Source organism: Anser anser (assembly GCF_964211835.1).
Source record: "Anser anser genome assembly, chromosome: 20".
Taxonomy (NCBI): domain Eukaryota; kingdom Metazoa; phylum Chordata; class Aves; order Anseriformes; family Anatidae; genus Anser; species Anser anser.
This window is the reverse complement of record NC_139741.1, coordinates 8,117,761-8,138,454: the sequence shown is the minus strand read 5'-3', so window position 1 is coordinate 8,138,454 and position 20,694 is coordinate 8,117,761. Positions and strand designations below refer to the sequence as shown.

The window sequence follows — 20,694 nt, the reverse complement described above, 5'->3', positions numbered from 1 at the left end:
CTTCCCTGCTAGAGGCACTTGCGCTGCTTTCCTCCTCTAAGCAGTCCAGGTCAGACCGTCCCTGTCCCTAAAGCTCACGACAAGCACGTGGAGGTTCTGCTCTGGAAGGCACAAATGTTCATTGCCCCTCGTGTTCGCCTGCTTTGGTTGTTGCAGAGGTTGGGCTTCCTAGCTCTTCATTCAACGTCCGTGTTGCTGCAGTGCCCAGACCGAGGTGGGCACTGAACAAGCACAGAGCACCTGGCAGACAGCCCACATCTGCTTTCATTGGGCTGCACAAAGGCAGGGAATGCATTTTATGAGATAAATAGTATGGGGGGAGGAAAATAATAAAAATTTCAGAGTACCTGCTTCCCTAGCGTAACTCCTTGCATTTTCAGACTTAGCTCCAGGGATGAGCTTGTATGGTCCATACGTTTTTGTGGTCATTTAGAGGTGTTGGGAAGCTCAGCTCTGTGGTACCAGGCATGTCCCTTAGCAGCCTTCACCCAGACGCCTCCATGAAAGACAGCTCACCATTTCCTGAAGGGAAACGTCGCTTCCCCCCCTCTCCGTTTTCTCTTCTTCTTGCTCTCCCTCTATTACCATAACGAAATGTCAGCCTGCCACCAGCCGTGCTGCACAGCAGATGTCTCCTCGTAATTGCTGCTGTTACAGGGTGTTCGGTGTTTATCCTGACTGTCTAGCCAGGCTGTTACAACGCTAACTGGCTCACGTCACAGCACAGACACATAGCGGCTGCACATCTGGAAGAGGCTGTAGCCACCAATGCTGTTAGCTGAGGCTCTCCAGCGAGCTTTTCTCTGCTCTTAGGGGATGGAGCAGCCCACTGAACCTGCGGGTGTGTGTGCTGCTGGCGAGTCCTCCAGCCGTGGCACGCTGCTTAACGTAGCACATTTGAAATCTTGCCCTTCCAGCCTCGGCGTGCTGCCCGGATGAGTTATATGAAGGTGAGCCCAGATCTCTGCATGTCTTTGAGGCTCTGTCGTGTGCCAGGGATGGCACCTATCAGCAGTGCTTCAAACTCGGAAGAGGTCCTTGCAGAAGGTCTGTAAGCGTGCCTTCCCCTCCCCAGACGTGGCTGCTGGAAGCTGCCTTGGGAAGAGCAGAACAGTTAGGGGAAGTCAATTCACGCTCCTAAAACACAAGCTGGAGTGCTCTGGAGGGCAGGCTGCCTTTGTGGCAGTGTGCTGGCCAGCTTTGTAAGCCACAGAAGGGCTAGGCCAGCATTTCCCCCCACCCAATTGCATGGTTCCTACAAGATACAAAAAACGCTTATGGGGAGGTGTGAAACCAAACCTGCTGGACTTGACAAAGGAAACGTGAAAATGGGAATTGAGGCTGGGGGAGAAGGGAGGCTGCAGGGTCCTGTTCTCCTGGGAAAGGTGGTAAAGACTCGAGCATTTCTTTTCCTGTTCTGTAAAGTCTCCTGTGTTTTCTGCACAGGGCTTTTGGGGCCATTTCATGTTCTGTAAGATTTTTTGGTTTAAATTTGCTCTCTATGTTCGTAAGAAGTCAGCCACTTCCCTACAACTCCCTGCTGCATCTTCCCCCGGCAGCCCAGACGTGGCTTTATTGCAGCTGCAGTATTGCTTCCCAGATAGCTTGTAATGAGAGGGATTTTTTTTTTTTCTTTTTCAGTGTGTCTCGGCCTCCAAGCTCTTTGCAAGGGTTTATTTCATTTTGGATGTACAAGCAGTTCCGCTGGTGCACGCAGTTGACCTCCTGGAGCTGGGACAGAGCTGGAGTCTTTTAGGCAGCCCTATAGAGCGAGAGGCACACATAGGAACAGCCTTTGCTTAGGAAGGGCTCCGTGGTAGAGGTTTGGCCATGGGTCTGGATGTGAATGTGTCCAGAGTGCAGTAGTGGAGATTTGGGATGATGCAAAAAAAAAATTTTTAAAAAATATTGAAGTTTATGTCCTTGCCCCACTACAAAGCGTGGCTAGAGAGAACCTGCCATTTCTGGCGTGCTGGCACCAAGCAGATGAGGATTGCTCTGTGCTCAGAGGTATCTTTCGACCCGAAAGCACCCCTTGATTTCTGAGTTGTCTAGCCTTGGTGCTTGGCTGCCAGTTGTCATATTTTGCCTAAATATCTCCTCCGGGCCTGTTTCATTCTGCCTGTGGCTCTGCTCCTTTTGCTTAGCTTTACGGCACCGCAGTTTTGAATTAAGTGAAGTGAAAATTAACCTCTCTGTCTGGAGCCCATCAGTCTTTAATACTGCAGGCTGCCTGGCCCATCATCTGCTCCAATGAAGCCACACAAATCTGCAAGGTTTGAACAATTTGCTTCTCTAACTGCTCTGCTCTGTGCCACTGCTTGGTTTGTTTCTGGGCTCATGTGTGGTTTTTTTATACGATTGCTGGTGACAGATGTATTTCTCTGAGCGTCATGCTCTGGTATACATCCCAGCGAGGTGCTAGAAAGGAATGGCTATAGGAAATGGCATTTGTGCTACGTTATATATGCCTACATAGCAGCACCTTTCAGGGATGTGTGGGCCTGCACTTCTATTTGCACCCTCCTGGAAAGGTTTCCTGTGGGTATGTCGGCTGCTGTTGCAGACCATATTGCTGTCTCTTTTTTAGTGCACTACCAGAAGATCGTTCACCGGGACATCAAGCCTTCCAACTTGCTCTTAGGAGACGACGGGCACGTCAAAATCGCGGATTTTGGAGTCAGTAATCAGTTTGAAGGGAACGATGCCCAGCTCTCCAGCACAGCAGGGACACCAGCCTTCATGGCACCAGAGGCCATTTCAGACACTGGCAAAAGTTTCAGTGGAAAGGTAGGTCTCTGCTCGCAGCCAGCACTTCTTGGGACCCCTCAGCCATGGCACAGAGGGCAGCACCACGCCTGCACCCTTTGTGTGCTGTCCACCCAGGGACTGTGGTGCAGATTGGGGTTGTTATTAAGTTAATCAAAGCTCTAATTCTGTGCTCAGTTTAGGCAAAACTCAAGTCAGTTGTTCAGTGCAGCAGGTAGATGGACTTTGCAGGCCCTTGTCGAGACAGGAGGCGGGTTCGAGTCCAGCAGGACCCATTCCCTGCCCAAAGAGGAAAGGCCAAAACTCCTCGTTCCTTACCAAAACAGTCAAGATTCACAGGGGGTTGCTGGGCACCAAGACCATGTCTTGGTACCCTGAAAGTGAGGAGCGCTGGTGAATGCTGTGATGCAGATGTGGGAATAGGGGCCAGTGGTTTGATGTTGGGCTTTTTGCTTTGTTTGTGTGGTTTTTTTGTTTGTTGGTTTGTTTTGTTTTGCCTGGAGGAAGACTTGATGTTCAGCTCCTCATTGAGGTTCAGCCTTGAAGTGTCATATCTCCTGTTTCCAGTCTCCCCAATTTCTGAGAGACTCTGTGCAATAAGATTAAACATAGAAAAAGCTAAACACGTACAAATAATCTTCTGTGAGTCAGTGGGAAAATCCAGCCCGTTTAGATCATCTCTGGGTTGCATCTAATTTACTGCCTGCCCTTGCTCTTTCAGGCACTTGATGTATGGGCCATGGGGATTACCCTGTACTGCTTTGTTTACGGGAAGGTAAGCTGGCTTTCAGATGCTCCTGGCCCTGCCTGGCAGTGCCTGCCCGTCTGTCTTCTGACTCATTCCTTTCCAAATAAAGGCAAATATTAGAAGCAAAGCCCTACTTTCCGCAAGCTCCAGTTTTCCCAAATCACACTGTCTGTGAGAAAGGGCTTCTAGAGCTGCCCCCTTAGCTCAGAGCAGTAGTTAGTGCTTCAAGCCCTGAGCAGCACTGGTAGCACAAACGGTGGTTTGTGGAGGACCGTCTGTATTGCCTGTGTTCAGAAAGAAGCCAGATAAGGCATGGAGGGAGGCATAAATTTAATCCCAAGCCACTGCAGAGCACTTCAGCAAACCACATTACAGGAAGCTTTGTCTGCCAGAGCTGTGTTGGGCCAGATGGAGCCTGGTTTGGCTTTGCCAAATTGCATGTTGTCATGGCCTTCCCCTCTCCGGTGGTCAGAAGCTCCCAATCCCACCCGCTCGCTCCCAGGACGAGCAGCAAGGCAGGTGTGTGTGGTGTCCATATGCAGGTAGGTTACTGAACCCCCTGTCCAAGCAAGGACCACAGCAGATCACACCACACAGGCAGAAAGCATTCAGCTCAGGGGTAAGAAGTGCCTGGAGAAGGCAGCAGAGGTAGAACTATCTCCATGCTGGTGTGGTACTGCTGAACTAAGCCAGGGTGGAAAATGTTCTCTGAGCTGTGTCTGTAATGTCTTATTTGGGCCAAATCCTGAGGTGAAAGTGTCTAACGTTGTTTTTATATTCTGATATAATCTGTGATTATATTACTTAACTATGTGCAGAGCATTGGAGGAAGGAAAAAGGGAATGTAAAACCAAGCCCAAGGATCCATTTCTGTTCCACGTGATCCTGTCCAGTAAATATTGTACATTTCATACCTATTTTATATTTCATAATTTACTGGCCAGGCAGGATGGGAAAGTGTGTCAGCATCCTAAAAAAAATACTGCTCTTTCTCCTTCAGTTTGATGTAGATGTTCATAGGGCCTGTGAATATGCTGTCCCTGCAGACCCCACAGTATTCAGGTAACTGCCCATCAGTACTGCCTGCTTTGACGGATAGTAAGAGCCAGAAGGTAGCTCTAGATGTTTGTTTCCTTTTAAAACGTTGGACACAAACAAAAACATGATGATGAGACCTATGCTCTGAACCCATATATCTGAATTTACAATGGAAAACGGTTGTTCTAATAATAATACCTAGCTCCAAATGATGTTTGTCATGCAGGCCACACAGTATCAGTATTTCCATTTTATGGGTAGAAAAAGTGGAGCAGGGAAAAGGAAAACGAGCAGTTCGTTGTTGCATGGTAGGCTGGATGGAGGGGGTGTCAGTGTCACAGTTGGGTTCTGGATCTGTTAGGTCCCTCTGCTGTTCTTCTGCATATTTTTTTTTAATGAAAAAATCAATTTGTGCGAGGAGAGGTTTTACTTATTTCCATCTCTGTGTCAAGTCCAGGTAGCGCACACAGAGAGTGCACTTTTGCTGCATGAACAACAAACACCAATGTGGTGCCAAGATCTGTGACAACAGGAAAATCTTTTGTTTGTTTTGCAGTGCCCTTTTATAGATGAATATATTCTAGGTCTTCATAACAGGATCAAGAACAAGCCTGTGGAGTTTCCAGAAGAGTAAGTAAACTTTCCTCAGGTGCTGTAAAATAAACTTCAGCCTTCTCGCTGTGCAGCATAAAAGCGGGTGACCGGTGGGTCACCACAGAGGGGCGGACGAAGGCAGGTGAGGTTCTTTGTGTTCTCCTGGGTCCTTCACATGAGTTCTGTGCCACCACTGCTGTCAAAGCCTTACAGCATTACAGGCACCGAGGCAGCAAGGGGTGAGCGTTTGGGGTCTTGTCAGATGAGCGTGGCAGGAGGCGACTACACGTGGTGTGTGCTCAGTCCGTGCCGCTCAGACACCACACCTTCCTCTGAATGCATTGGCCACTCCTCGGCATTTCCTCCATCACTGGGCACTCTGTTGGTGGTTCATTTGCTTCTGCTGTTCACTATCAGATGAAGTAGCCAAAGCTGGATTTCTTGTATTCCTTCCCAAGTCAGCACAGTAGTCAGGCAAAGAACATTTGACCTTCTTGACCTAAGAGTTCATTCTAATAAAAAATTGGAGGTAAAATTACTTAATTTAAAACAAGCATGAAGGAATTAAAACTCTAACGAAAGGCACATCTGGTATTAGAGAGGGAGGGATGTCTGCAGACAGCCACAGATAATGTGCAAATAGCCACTAGCTGTTACGTGAATGATTTGCAAGATACTGAATTTTTAGACACCTACAGTGAGGGGCTGGGCCCCTGCCTCAGCAATCCCAGGCTCCCTTCTGAGTGTGCAGAGGGAAATGCCCATGTAGGCTGTCCTATTTTAGACATCTGCTCTGGCTGGATGACTCACAGCCCAGGTCTGTGTTAAATACTTCTGCACTAAGGCACAGGCACTGCAGGTAGCTCAGGGGAGCCGTCTCCACTCAGGCTGATGGAGCTGAAGACTGGGCAGTGCCCCTCTGCCCCTAAGGACCCGTGGCCTCAAGGCCTGGCCACTTGTCTGATGGCAAACACGAGCCCCAGTCATTGGTACGGAGCAATTCTGGCAGCCCGGTGCTGTTGGTGAGGTTTTGCAGGAAACCGGGCTTCAGGCACCGAAAGCACGAAGGCAAGTCGTGCCACGTCGCTGCGTTCCCACCCGTTGGTCTGCAGCCGGGGCTGCACTTTGTCTTAATAACACTAGCACCAGAAAAAAAAAGTTTGTTTCTCTGGCAGGCCAAAGTTTGTTTCTCTGGCAGGCCTCTCTCTGCTTGCTGGGGTGCTGGCGGAGTGCCCGTCCTCTGAGCCGTCGTGCGTTCGGGTTAGCAGCCAGCTTACAAGTGACTGCCTGTCTGTCTGTGCAGCAAGCTATTAACATTTAATGGACTAACGGGGTTGTGCTAAGAACGCTTTCTTCATTAAGACTTTTTCTCCAGCGATAATTCGGCCGTGTGATTTATTTGGATTTCTCAGCGACCTGCTCTCTATCTAAAAACAAACTCCACCCCCATTAGGCTGTTGGATAGCAGAGCTGCTGGGTGTTGTCGCCTGTCTGAGCCGCATCTATTTGTTAGATAAGGCAACAACGCGGAGGCGCGTAGGGCTGGAATTCACTGGACTGAATCCAGCCTGACCTCCCATGGAATTAGCACCTCGTTACGGTTAGGAATATTTTGGTTGCAATTTATTTCACCATGGCTACAAAAGCCACGTTCCTTTGTGCAGACAGCCCGTGGAAATTCATTGCCTGTTTCCTGACAACCCACAGGACAGAGATGAAGCTGACTGTACCCGTGTTGTCGTCCCTTCCCTTCCCTTCCCTTAGAGACACGGGGATAAATATTTATTGCTCCAGAGTTCTCATTCACTTCTGTCAGTCCTCGGCATGACACAGGGTGAATGGGGTTAGCTACAGCTCACACCCTGACGATCCTGGCACCGCTAAAAGCAAGCTGGAGAAGTTTCTGTCCAGGCATGTATTGAGAGAGCCAGAAGCTGTGCCTCGTTCCTGCTGGTGAGGTGCTGAAGTTCAGGACAATGTTCTCTGCCCTTGGTGCCTGTGGGCACCCTGCAAAATGATGTATGGGGTTGGCAGCCCTCCCAGCTAGGTGCTGAGCTCTGTGGTGCCTGGCATCTTCCTGAGAGCTGTTACAGGACAAATTCTGACAAATTCCAGATAACACAGGCTCTTCAAAGGAAAAATGCTGTTGGGTACAACGTGCACCCTGGCAAAACGGAGAGAAGGGAAAACAGAAGCAGGGTAAGGCAGCCCGTTACCTACCTATAACCCACGTGGGACTCGGTGATCTTGTTCACGGGCCTTTTCCTTGTGGCATCAGTCCTGCTGCGTAGAAATCAGTCTGGTAACCAAACTCGTTAGGTGATTATATAATCTTAAAATATAACCTTATGTTGCTGTTAAGCTGTTGCTGTTTTGGCACAGGTCTGCTGTTAAGTGTTTAACAAACGCCGTCGCACTGCTGTCTCCGTGCGGAGCCTGTTTATTCCGACCTGCTACAGGCACTGCCGCCCTCCGTGGCTGCTCCTCTGTGCCTGGATCTCATCTCAAGCAGCACAGCTTTTCCCATTCCCACCTAAATTGTCACTTGAGGTGCAGCCGAGGACATGGGAAGTCTCTCAGGACTCCTCCTGCCGTTCTCCTTGTATGGGCTATATTGTACCCACCCTCTGCCCTTTCCCACTGAACGAGCAGTGTTCCCTTGGGGTTGTTTGTTAAGGATGCCGTAGCCCAAGTGCACATAAAGTATTCATAAATTATTGAACAGCAGCTCTGTTTCCATCAAACTAAAATATCCCTTACTGTGATTTGGCCTTCATTTAGGTTTATGGTAGTTTATTCTTTCTTCTTCTTGAGGAAGGCACGGAGGAGGTGGGCACAGCACCTGGTTCTCATCAGTGTTTTGAATCTGATGGTAGCACTGAAATCCAGCCCTGCTGGGGAATGGCATTTCGTGCTGCCAGATCCCTTCTCCCTGCAAGTCATTTGTGATACAGACCTTCAACAGCCTAATGCACTTCTGTCACATGCTGGCATTTTATGTCAGTAGCACTTTGGTCATACAGACCGCGTGTGTTTAAAGAAGTCGCCTGCATCACTAGCAACAGAAGTCAGCGAAGTCTTTGGATAAGAAAGACTGCAGGAGAGACAGTAGGACCAAGGGCTTTTTGAGAATAGGGGCGGCTTCTGGGTTCAGGCAGTCTGTCATTTAGTCTTAGAAGTGGTCCTAAAAACTCAGACGCATTTCTCTCTCTTAGTCACATCTGTTCATTCCCTATTTTGATATCCCAAGGCTGAGCTATAAGGTAGGAAATACTGAGTTACCAAACTGGCTGCCGTCAGTGTTCATGGAAGCAAGTTAACCAACAACCTGCACGCTTAGCTGGGAAGAAAGGTCCCCGTTTGACATTCCAGTCCCAGCACGTAGTAGCTCATGGTGCAGGTTCTGCAGATCAGGTTGTGCCTTCCTGGTATCACAGAACCCAACTCCAGTTCTGCCTTCCACAACGCTTTGTTTTCACAGAATCTGTCCTCTGAAATTCCCCAGTAATGTGCTGTCTTTAAAAATGTCTTTAAATCCATTTGCCTGATCCCTTGCCCTGCCTTTTGAGAGCCTGCAGCCATGTTAGCAGGCAGAACAGGAGACCTGAAGCCCTTAGCAGTGACCATGATGCCTGAGAAGGCACCAAGCCACCAAGCCACCTAGACCTTCCTTTCTTGGGCCAGTTTGCAGAGAAAATACCTTCTGATCAGAGAAGATTGTCTGACAAGTAACCGCAGGAAGGGCTATGCACACCTTGAGCATTTTCACTTCTCTTGTTAACTGTACATTGCTGTTTTATTTTCTCAGAGCACAGATAAGTGACGAGCTCAAGGATCTGATCCTACGCATGCTTGATAAAAATCCAGAAACGAGGATAACAGTCCCTGAAATTAAGGTAAATTGGACATCGATATTATAGCCTTTTGTTTCAGCTGATTTTTTGTTCCTTTGGTACCTCCTAATGAGACAGAGCCATTCCTGGTGTTTGTTTTGGGAGCTCTTTCTGGCAAACTGCCTTGGAAAGGGAGCGCGCTCGTTTTGCAGCGTGTCACTGTTCTGTCGCTGCTGCTTGCTTGGGGAATATTGACAAAAGCTCTCTTGTTTACTTATTTAAATTAAAATTACTCAAAAGCTGCATGATCTTCAGCAAATCCCCAGGAGGATTAGCATTGTCATAGGAACGGCGAGCGGCAGAGGCCTCGCTGTGAGCGTTAGACCAGTGTTAAGGGGCTGGCAGTGCCCTCCTTCACTATTACTCGTGGCAGCAGCTTCAAGGCACACACATTTTTTTTCCATCAGCATTACTCGAAGGAAGCTTATTAGCACAGAGGATGAATAGGCCTGGGTAGAGCACGGTGCTTTGCAGGGTTCGGTTCATTCTGCCTTTGCACGTGCTTTCTGTCCTCCTGTCACCCCTCACCAAGGCCTTGGACCCGCTTGACACTGTGAGATTTTCGCAGGAACCCTTCAGCATCCCCTGCTGGGCACACAACCGTTCTGCTTTGTCTCAGGCCAGCACCAGCACATTTGCCTCTAAAGATGATGGTAGGAAGGTTGAACTTTGAGAAGAAAGCTGGCATTCCTTTTCTCTGTGCCCAGGAGGCCACAGCCAGTGCTGACGGGAAGTGCTTCGGAGCTGCCTTAAATAATTTTACTTGGCAGCCCTTGCAGGCACTGTATGTGGAAACCAAAGCCCCATAAGAACTCCTGGGGAGGAGAACGGAGCAGAGTGCTGCATCTTATCCCCAGCTGTGCAGGGAAGGTGCTTGGTGTGCTTGAGGACTTGTGTTTGATGCTGAAAGAGCACGTGTCCATAGTGCCAGGCTGGGCCCTGGGCTCAGTGCCTCGAGCACTGCTTTTCTCATGTTCACCACCACGGAAATCGTCCTGTGGGAGGCAGTAGAAAGAGGGCAGCATTTCTGTGCCTTTCCCCAATGTAGGACGATGGCCAAGCAGTTTTGTGGCAGAGGAGGCTTTGAAGTGGAGGGGAGCTTTTCAGGAGAGCATGGAGAAGGTAAAAGGACTAAAGTGCTACATGAGTCCAGGTGAAAAAAAAAATCATGTCATGACTGGGGAAGGAACTTTTAAAGAAAAAAATCAGACAGTTTGCATACCTGGTCAATTTTTTGATAGAGGAATATTTTCTGGTTCCTTCCTTGTTTACATATCAGGCCCCCTGGGAGAGGTTATTCCTGCAGCTTGGTGGCTCAGGCCTGGTGACGTAGCTGTGCCATCTGGCCACAAGCTGGCCACCAACCTTCAGCGGCACAGTTGCCAAACTGCTACCATCACTGAAGGCCCTGGCTGGTGGGGTTCAACCCAAAGAATACAGGAGAGCCTGCATGCAGCTGCTGCAGCCCAGACAAGATGACACACTCCCTTCATATTCACAGACCAATCCCAAGGAGCTTCTTTGCTGTGAAGTAGCATACAGCCAAGCCACATGGCATCAGGGCTCCAGTCTTGGCTCCATGAACAATCAGATGTTTTCAAGCAGCTGCTCCAAGCCTCCTCTTCATCTTCCTCCTCATCCCCAAGTTTCTTCCCTTTTCCTTTTCCCCTGTTTTCACACTCTTCTGCTCCTCTTTCTCTTTCACCTTGTTTACATGTAAGATAAAATACTAACATGACTGCAAACATTTTTGTGTAGCTGGGCATTAGCTCCGTGTTGCTTCTCGTATGTAATCATTTATAGTTGATAAATTTCTGATGTCCACATTGAAAATAAACACAGCAAAAGCCAGAAGGCGATGGTAAGATTCTATAGGGAGTTAGGCAGGGACAAATACCCTAACTGCTCTACCGTCTGTGTTTGGAATTGCTGTTCAACATCAAAATAAATCAAGCAAATTGTTCATATGAGGAACATGGATCATACGGCTGGGCATATGGGCTTAGTGCATAGGTTTTGCTTAAGGCTGAATGTGATGTTCTGCCTTTGAAGAGAGTAGTTATGAGCACAATTAATGATCTTTGGAAAACACAATTTAAGTACCATAGAGACGCTCATTGCTAAGCCCTTGGAGAAGGCACTGGACACCTGCATCCAACTCACATGAATGGCACTTGGCAGTGAGAATTCGTCCTAATTCAAGTCCTTATCTTGGAGGTGAAGCAGGTCTTTCCAGTAGCTACACCGCAGGATGTTTTCCCTGACACGCAAAATGCCAGGCCTTGGATTTGCATAGGAGAGAGCCTGGCCCTGCCCTGCCATCAGCTCCCTTCGGCGACAGCACGGAGGGGACAGGGAGAGCTGGTGGGAAACTTCCCTGTCTCCTTTGTGTGGGTGTGTTGAGGTTTACCTGGTATCCAGGTGGCAAGGTGGCCACGTTTCTGCTCGTGTAGGCAGGAGAGCACTGCAGTAGCATCCAGATCTGAGTGCTCCATTTTAGGCACTTAAATCTTTCGTGCGGATGCATAAATGGTCCTGATTATCCCAGGTAGCGAGCACACACAGACCTAGTTGAAATGTGTGCACATGAGAGAGAGAAAGAAGAAAAGGTTCTGGATAGCTCCCATTTTCCAAGCATTTCAGACTTGATTCAGAGGACGCTGCCACTGTGGCACTGGTTGTGACAATGCTGTGCTTTAGGGGGTGCTGTCTGGCCAGCACCACAGTGCAGCAATTTCCAAGGGAGCTGAGATGCATCACTGTAAGTGGAAAATGGAGCGCAACCATTAGGCCAGCTGCCCCTGTAAGCAGTGCTGTGCCCATTACCCTCTCCTTACCGACATCGTCACTCTCTGCTGTAGAGGGAAGACTTAGAACTGTCTCTGTTCCCCCCACTTAGGTGCATCCGTGGCTAACCAAGAGTGGGGAGGAGCCCCTGCCGCTGGAAGAAGAGCACTGTACTGTGGTGGAGGTGACAGAGGAGGAGGTGAAAAACTCAGTGAAGACAATCCCCAGTTTGCCAGCTGTGGTATGTATAAACCACAACCGCTTCCTCTGCGTAAGTCTAGAGTATGATGCCTTGCTGACGCTCTCAGTTGGTGAAGGAATTTTGGAGGGTACATGTGTGCTACTGGCATGAGAAACTTTGCCTTTCAACTCCCTGTGAAGTTTCTGGGTCTTTGAATATTGCAGGGGCCTGACCATGTGAGCAATCCTGCTTTCAACCTGCCTCATAAGAGCTCTCATAAGAGCTGTAGGGTCACACACCCAACGTGTCTGGCATCAGACATCCCAGAACACCAGAATCATCCCAGGTGTGGCTTGTTTCATTATCTAGAGGATTCAAGACAGCTCTTTTGGAGCCTCCAAATACAGGCTCCAAACCTGGAGGTGACCTGGCCAGAGACGCAGGGAGAGGACATCTACCGACAGAGTATGGAGCTGGCACTTACCTGCCAGCCTTGGGCACCATCGGTGGGTGCTTAAGGCTCTTCTGGCAGTTTGTGTGTGACCAGCTGGGGGTCTGGTCAGGGGAGCTCCCTGTGGTTAAGGTGCCTTTGTGGGAAGACCTGGAGTTCCTTGTGATAGGGAGAAAGGTGTTGAGCACAATGAGCACCCATTTTCACAGCTCTGGTGGTGTGGCATGAAGGTAACTGTCTGGGGCAGTGAAAACCATCCTTTCTCCCTGACAGCAGACCCTTTGTGTTGGGACACGTGGCAGCTGGCAGTACTTGCCCACCCTCACCCTGGGAGGGCAGCCCAGGAGAGCTCTGGTGCTGCCTCCTTCCAGGCTTGGACCACCAGGAGTGTCAGGCAGCAGCAGCTGCTTTGACTCTTGCAGGCAATGGTTTGTGTCCAGGGGTCTGAGCTCCCTGCTTAAGGGAATGATGTCAACACTGCCCGGAAATAACTGTTCTGTGGGTTTCTCTGGTTCATGCCCTAGCTGTAATGCTGACAGATGTCTGTTTAATTATTAAGGAAGTTGTTGTTAGACTCTTTTGAACAAACTTCAAGGGGGTGATATGTCAGTCCTGCTGCTCTCACTGGTCTTTTCTTCTTCCTCAAAGATCCTAGTGAAGGCCATGCTAAGAAAACGCTCCTTTGGAAATCCATTCGAGGTCCAGACCAGACGGGAGGAGAGGTCCATGTCTGCTCCAGGGAACTTGCTAATGTATGTATATAAAGCCTTGCCTGGCTCTGCCACAAATGCAGGTTAAAGGTGCATGGGGAGGGTAAGGGAAGCCATTTTCCAACTCGAGTTTTGCTGTCTTTTACTCAATTCTTGCTCTTTCTCCATCATATTCAGAGTTAGGACTCTGGGCCACCAGTCCCATGAGTGACAGCTGGGCCGTCAGCCTCACCTGGGACAATTATTTTTGTGTTCTCACCCTGCAGAATCTGTAAGGCTGCAGTTAACAAGGCTGTGTTGTCCCAGAACAGTCCTTTTCCACTCAAAATCATCCCAGCACCATGCCCGGCAGGCTCCTGTGAGGGTATTAAGTGCCACACTGTACCTTAGACAATGCAGATCTATCTGAGTCTCTCTCCCTGGTGTGTAGGGATTTAAGGGCCCAGGTTCAAGGTGAGGGTTTAAGGCCCAGCTGTGTATTGAAGACTCCAGTAAAGGCTTTGCCCTTTGTCTCCAGGAGCAGTTAATACCAAACACCAGTTCAGTAGTTAAAACACCACCCCATACCTTGCCTGCTGCTGTGGGGCATGTATGAAAAGCACCACATTCACAGCTCCTTTGCAAGCTCAGCACAAGGGATGTGTCCTCGCTTTGTTTCCCTTGGCTCATTGCCTTCCAGAATAGTTATCGCTAATTTGACACCAGTCCCTGACCATATCTTCACTGTCATCCCTGGTCAGTGCATTGCATTGCTCTGAGATGAAGAAACTTTTACTAAGTTCGAAGAAAAACATGTCGTATGCCTACCACTGTCCAGGACAGCTACTTCAGAACAAGGCAGGATTTCTTCTTTTCAAATTGATGCCTAAATTGATATTTCAAGGCTGTCTGGTCTAGAAACTTGAGCCTCTTTCCAAAAGAGACTTGTTTCCTTCCATCTTCATTTGAGGTGCTTGAAAGCTGTTGGGAAAACTTAACCCCGCCACGCTATGGCTGGTTCCTGTGTGGAGAGAGAAGGGCACTTCACTATCTGCTCTGAACAAGCAAAGTTCATTTGATCAAATGTAGTTGTGAAGATTTTGATTAGCCACGTTATCAAGGTCTAATCACTTTTTAAAATATTTTTTTGACCTTCAAGACAAGCTGTATGCTTCCATTTTGTCTTTTGTATCCTTTCTAAAGATAATAGTTCAGTTCCTTTCAGCTTATACAATACCAGCGTCTTTCCCTGTCTCTACTCATTGTTTGGTTTCAGTCTTCTTGTACAGGACTGTTCCAAAAGGCTTTTGAAAACCATATCTAATTTTCCCTGTTGTGCTGCTATGTCAAGTGCCCTTGGTTTACCAGAACATGTCAGGTTAGGCACTGGTCTGCGGCCGTGCCAGGCTGGCCTCTGCCCAGCAGGATAAGCGCTTAGAGCTGCTCTGAAAAAAACACAATGTTCTCTGAGTGTTCCAGTTCTCTGAATGTTCCAGTTCTCTGCTGTGCTAACCCCTGCACTTAATTTCTCAGTCTCATGCAATCAGTGCCAGTTTTTGTCAGTAACAATTCACTTTATCCTAAATTAATTCACGCACAACTGGAGCTTTGAGAACCCATCTCCAAACCCTTCTGTTTAAAAGAAAGGCCTTGGCTGGGTCTCTTCAACAAATAGTGTCGGTTATTAAATGCTACAGCAGGGATGGTTTTTTCAAGGAATGTGGATTATTATTTCAAACCTTGAAAAATCCTAGACTGGTTCAATCTAATTAAGGTGAATTAGATATAAATAGGTTTGTTGAATCTAGTGAAATTGATTTAAAGTGAATTGGGTCTAAATGGGAATGTTCATAGTTCGGTGATTTCTCTTGATTAGTGTCACTTCCACAGGGGCATACCGAGCTAGACGCTAAGGTCGTTCCCCATGCCATCAAGTTCTTAATTCATAGTAGCTTGTTCTGTAGTTAATTCACCCTTACTATTCATATAAAATCTAATATCAGTGCAAATGTTACAAATAACTTATTTTAACAAACACAGCACTTTAAGCCTGGATGGCTGTACATTTCTAGGGCCTAGCAGGAACAGATAATATTGTTGTAGCATATAGGATCTGCGGTTACTGCATGTCAGGCACCATTTCCACACACATAGCAGGACAGGTTCTGAACCCTCTCTGGGGCCCTGCTGTTTCTGACTGGGACCCATACGTTTAGCAGAAACACTGCACTCAGCTGGATGGCCGCAGCATGCCAAAGCCATGCTGGCTGTTACCTGGTCTTTGCTATCCATCACTGGTGAGGACGGCAGGGAAGGCCAAGGAGAGGGTGCAGATTCTCCTGGCTGTTTCGATATCACTGCATTTGGCATCCTAGTTTTGTTGAACACCCCCCGAGAAGTGGGGCTTGTCAGAATGGCAGCATCACAGCCATGCTGCTCTCTGGGCATGCTGCTGGCTGCTTGTCCACAAGGAGTTTGAACCAGCTGCTTTCTGAATTCCCTCCACTGCAGAGCTTCTCCTCCCCAGTGACAGTCTCTAGAGAGGTAAATCAGCTCTTGTAATATTGCATCTCCTTCCCGTTACAGGTAGAAAATGACTTTTTGTATTTCTATGTAAGAAAAATCAGAAAATCTCTCCAATTTCACATTCAATTTATTTAATTGGGCTGCATGTGAAATTGTCTGAGCCCCACTCACTGGCACGTCAAGTGCCTTGTATCTGTGCCCACACTGAGATTGTATTTTGCAGGAAATCCTTTGACAGCTGAATCTGCTTTTTGGTGCTTGATGCCTAATGCATGTGTTCCTTAAAATTGATCTAACGTTTAAGAAGATAGGAAGAAAAAGGAGCCAGTTGACCACCTCACTCTTCAGGATTCAGAGAGGAGGAAACAAACAGTAGATCCCTTGGCTGAATTTTCCTTAGTTTCTGCCTGATCTCTGCATTACCCATGAAGCATGTGCCAGGCTCCGTTCTTGGAAATGCTTCCTGCAGAAGTTGCATGGGCAGAAGTCCTGGCAATGAAGGAGGTCTTCCATGTTTGTCACAGCCTTCATTTCCTTAGAGGACGCCATTAAGACATCAGTGATTTGAAATAGTTTTTGAATTATTCCTGTCAGGAGAGGAAGCTTTTTTAGCTCTTCTCAGACCTGGAGAACGCAGTCCTCTGCTGGGTGTTGTTCATAGCTTTGTTTAATAGCACTGAAAAGCTAAAAAGGCACCTGTTGGAATGGCAGGTATATAGACCAGATAGCCAGAAGGGAACTAAAACGAAGGTGCCCCCTTTCAACAACTCTTCTTTCGCATCACCTGCCTCTCCCACAGGAGCACCCCTGCACACCTACCGGCTGCGTGAGTGCTGCCAGCTCTCACTTTACGGGTAGCTGGGGCTGGGTGTCCAGGCGGCACCGGGATGGGGCAGTCACCCCCAGCTCTGCCTGTCGTGCAGCATCTCCCAAAAGTCACAGGGATTCATCGAGCCTCGCAGATCTGCAGACCAGGGCCAGGTTCCACCCAGCATCTGTGGAAGACACCTATCATTTATTAATTTTTCCAGTTGCAGAATACGGAGGTATTTTTTAAGCCAGCTGTTTGGTGTCCAAAGCTGATTCTGGGTTTCTGTTAGTGTTTGCCATATTTCTTCTGCCTGTTCCAGATTTCTCCTAATTGAGTCAGCGCTGGCTTCACTACATTTTATTATGCTCATTTATTGCAACTACTACCTATCAAATTAATCGCGGTGTTTTGACAGACCCAATTTACTTTCCTGTTACGGCTGCTACTGCTATTGATGAAGCGCGGTTGCACGGGTGATCAGGCTCTATTTAAAAGCCTATCCTGCTTCCAGGCTTCCCCAGAGAGTGAGAGAGTTGTCACTACCTATAAGGCCTTCGTGACCACGTAGGGTAGGAACAAGACAGGAGGGAAAATTGGTTAAAATGTGGCTGACAGCTGGTCCAGGTCTCAGGCCAGGAGTAGCTTCTCCCAAAGCAGCACAGAGATACCTGCCTCCTGGGGGCTTTGTGCTGAGAAGGTCCTGGGGCTTGCTGACATAGGTCAGGTCAAAAATACACTGCGAAGATCCCACTAGGCCAGCCAGGTTTTCAGCATCATCTTTAACAAGAAAATGGCCACAGGCTGTGTTTAAATTTGTCAGGCGTCTCCACTTAAGACAGCAGCTGGTGCTGTGTCAGGCTCTCTAGTCCCGACAAGACTTCAGGTAGGTAACGCATAGATTCTGTCGGAACAGTCAAACCCAACCAAAAGCCACATCAGTTGTCGCTCTAAAGAGATAACTGTGCATTGGGGAAGAGCTGTGCCCCGCGGTGCAGGTAGGTATTCTTGCGGTCTGAGGACTGAGGCAAGGGGTTTTCCTCTGGCAAAGACCCTCCGCCAGGAGGACCACCCAGTGACCGACCCTGTGCTTGTGTGGCTCTGCCTGCGCTGAGCTCTCAGCCACTGCGCTCCCATGGTACGTGTTTGTAACACACAGCCCCCAGACACACGCAGTGCCATACGACATGGCCCAGGTAAGCGCTGATGGCTGTCAGCAGAGTGCTAGCAGCAGCCAGGAGCGTTCAGCAGTGGTAGGAGCTGGAGCAGGTTTGTTCCAGTGCTACCAGTGCCCATCCTCATCTCTCCTTTGGGCTGCAAGTGAACTTGACTGCTGCTCCATCCTCTGTTTCACTCTGCTTCCTGGGCTCGTTAGGTGCAGAAATACAAGCTCGCTTGCCTGCTGCCGTCATCTTCATGATCACTTTCTTCCTTTGTCTCATTGTTTTGCTCTCAGGGACAGATTCCTCTTAAACACATCTATATATTTGCATCCATCTTTAAGGTAATTCAGTGTTTGTGTTTCCCCTAGGTGCTGTAGAAATATGTGTCCTCCCCTCAGCCTGTGTGATTTGTGCAGTACTGAGAGCGTTTGGCTCCATCCTTCCTTCCTGTAGGAGCAATTTTACTGCCGTAGCTCTGTGTGTGTGCGACACTAATGCTTATGTATACTTTTTTATTATTGCTATTTGTTGTTCTTTGGTGTCTCCTCCTCCTTTTGGGAGGGAGGGGTGAAAGAAGCAGGAAACGGTTGGGTTTGAGCAGGACTGCTCAGACCCATGTACAAGGAGCTGTAACAGAAGGATTTGGGAAAGGCTGAGACTGAACTTTGGAGTTTGGGCTCAGGCTGAATATCTAGTGGTTTAGTGGAGCTGCCCTGCAGCTCCCCTGCGCTTCTCCCTGTGACAGCTCTGGGCTGACCAAAACCACTCGTTCTGTGTGACCAGCCACCCAGCCTCAGCCAGGGCTGCTTATAAGATCATTTTTCAGACCAGTTATATAGACCCTTCTACTAGCAGTCCATCCAATTAACTGTTAAATAGCAAAGCAACCTTCAATGTGAGCTACAACAAACCATTTAAAAACATCGCAGTGTAAAGTCTCAGCCACATTCAGCCTCACAGCATGAGCCCCAGCTCCCGTGCAGAATACAGAGCGTCAACACCTTGATCTTTGCTGCCACGTTCACAGCTGCGTGGACATCGTGTCAGCTTGCTTTGTGCCGCATCCCTCCCACGTCAGCGCTGACAGCTCAGGGTGCTCGCAGAGCCTGGGTGCAAGCGCAGCACTGCGCTGTGCCTCGGGAAGGGACCGCTCCTGCCCAGGGCACTGTGTTGTTTGAAGAGGGTGATGACGGGCACTGAAGACAGGGCTTTTATTTGGCCTCCTGGCAAGGAAATGCGCCGTGCTCTGAGATCGAGGACAGCTTTGTCACAGGGCTGTCAGAGGCAGAAGGGTTTTGTTGGTTTCTTTCTTTTTGAAAACTGGCACAGTCCTGTCCAGGGAAGTGTAAAGCTCTGTCCTCAGGGCGTGGAGACCAAGCAAGTGAAGTGCAAAGTCGCACAGCAACTTTGAGGTCAACTGCATGAAGTTCAACAAGGCCAAGTGCCGGGTCCTGCATCTGGGGCGTAACAACCCCAAGCAGCACTACAGGCTGGGAGATGAGTGGTTGGAAAGCTGCCTGGTGGAGAAGGACCTGGGAGTATTGGTTGATAGGCGGCTGAATATGAGCCAGCAGTGTGCCCAGGTGGCCAAGAAGGCCAACAGCATCCTGGCTTGCATAAGAAGCAGTGTGGCCAGCAGGTCTAAGGAGGTGATTGTCCCCCTGTACTCGGCTCTGGTGAGGCCGCACCTTGAGTACTGTGTTCAGTTTTGGGCCCCTCGCTACAGGAAGGACATGGACGTGCTCGAGAGAGTCCAGAGAAGGGCAACGAAGCTGGTGAGGGGTCTGGAGAACAAGTCTTACGAGGAGCGGCTGAGGGAGCTGGGCTTGTTCAGCCTGGAGAAGAGGAGGCTCAGGGGAGACCTCACCGCTCTCTATAGGTACCTTAAAGGAGGCTGTAGAGAGGTGGGGGTTGGTCTGTTCTCCCACGTGCCTGGTGACAGGATGAGGGGGAATGGGCGAAAGTTGCGCCAGGGGAGGTTTAGGTTGGATGTTAGGAAGAACTTCTTTACTGAAAGGGTTGTTAGGCATTGGAACGGGCTGCCCAGGGAAGTGGTGGAGTCACCATCCCTGGAGGTCTTTAAAAGACGTTTAGATGTAGCCCTTAGTGATATGGTTTAGTGGAGGACTTGTTAGTGTTAGGGCAGAGGTTGGACTAGATGATCTTGGAGGTCTCTTCCAACCTAGACGATTCTGTGATTCTGTGATTCTCTATTACAGCACCGCAGTGCATCAAGCTGGAGTATTGCTGAGCTGGTTACATGGTACCAGCACACCAGGCTGGTTCGTTGCTATTCCTCCTCGCATTAATGCTGACACGGGTTGCCTGTTGGAAAAAACACAGATTGATTTTTATTTTTATTTTTTGCATGGATGCATGCCTCTAACCTCTCTGTTTCTGTGCTGTTCGTGTAGAAAACAAGGGAGCAGAGAAGGAGGCAGGGACCCGGAGCTGCCTGACGTGTGTGAAGATGAAGCTACGTCCTGAAGCCATGTGGTGCCGCAGGCTGCTCACTCCCGTGCTGCTGCTGTTGTGCCCATCACGGTGTTGTCTAGCACACATCCGCCCTCATCACCAAGTCTGGGGCCTGCAAAGCAAAAAACAAAACTGACCAACCAACCTAGCATACTAAACAGGAGGAAAAGAGCAGCAATAAAGAAAAGAGTGGATCCTGGGGTAGCTCAGCTGGCAGAGGGCTGGCTCGGCCTCATGGGCAGCTGCGTTCCTCACGCGAGGTGTCCGTGCGCTCCTCCATGTGTGCCTTGCTCTCCACTTGTGCTTCACGTGTCAGCTTTGTAGATGGGTGTCTTGACGAATGAATGTGGTTTTATTTGTAACGCAACAAACCAAATGTTGTCTCTTGGGTTGTTCGCCCTGGAGACCTCTTTCTTGCTTTTTTGCATTCTCTATTTCAAAGTTCAGGAAAAAAAATGACATCAAAGTCAGGTCTTATATCAGAGGGCGACTGTTTTAATCAATGCACGGGTAAAGCACTTGTGTATAACAGTCCTGCTCCTGTTGGAGTTGGTGGCAAAATATCTGTTGAC

The 20,694-nt window shown here is 48.8% G+C and overlaps 1 protein-coding gene across 5 annotated transcripts in view; it reads left to right on the top strand.

Annotated features, from left to right (window-relative positions):
* CAMKK1 (calcium/calmodulin dependent protein kinase kinase 1) overlaps positions 1–20,493 on the top strand; it is a 93,974-nt gene extending 73,481 nt beyond the window's left edge. For all 5 annotated transcript variants that reach the window (XM_083806031.1, XM_083806032.1, XM_083806035.1 and 2 more), the window contains 7 exons: positions 2,591–2,790; positions 3,491–3,544; positions 5,112–5,185; positions 8,958–9,045; positions 11,942–12,070; positions 13,110–13,213; positions 20,062–20,493. In XM_083806031.1, the coding sequence (XP_083662157.1) occupies positions 2,591–2,790; positions 3,491–3,544; positions 5,112–5,185; positions 8,958–9,045; positions 11,942–12,070; positions 13,110–13,213; positions 20,062–20,134 (722 nt within the window). In that variant the 3' untranslated portion in view covers positions 20,135–20,493. The remainder of the gene's footprint in view (positions 1–2,590; positions 2,791–3,490; positions 3,545–5,111; positions 5,186–8,957; positions 9,046–11,941; positions 12,071–13,109; positions 13,214–20,061) is intronic.
* Positions 20,494–20,694: the final 201 nt, after the last annotated feature.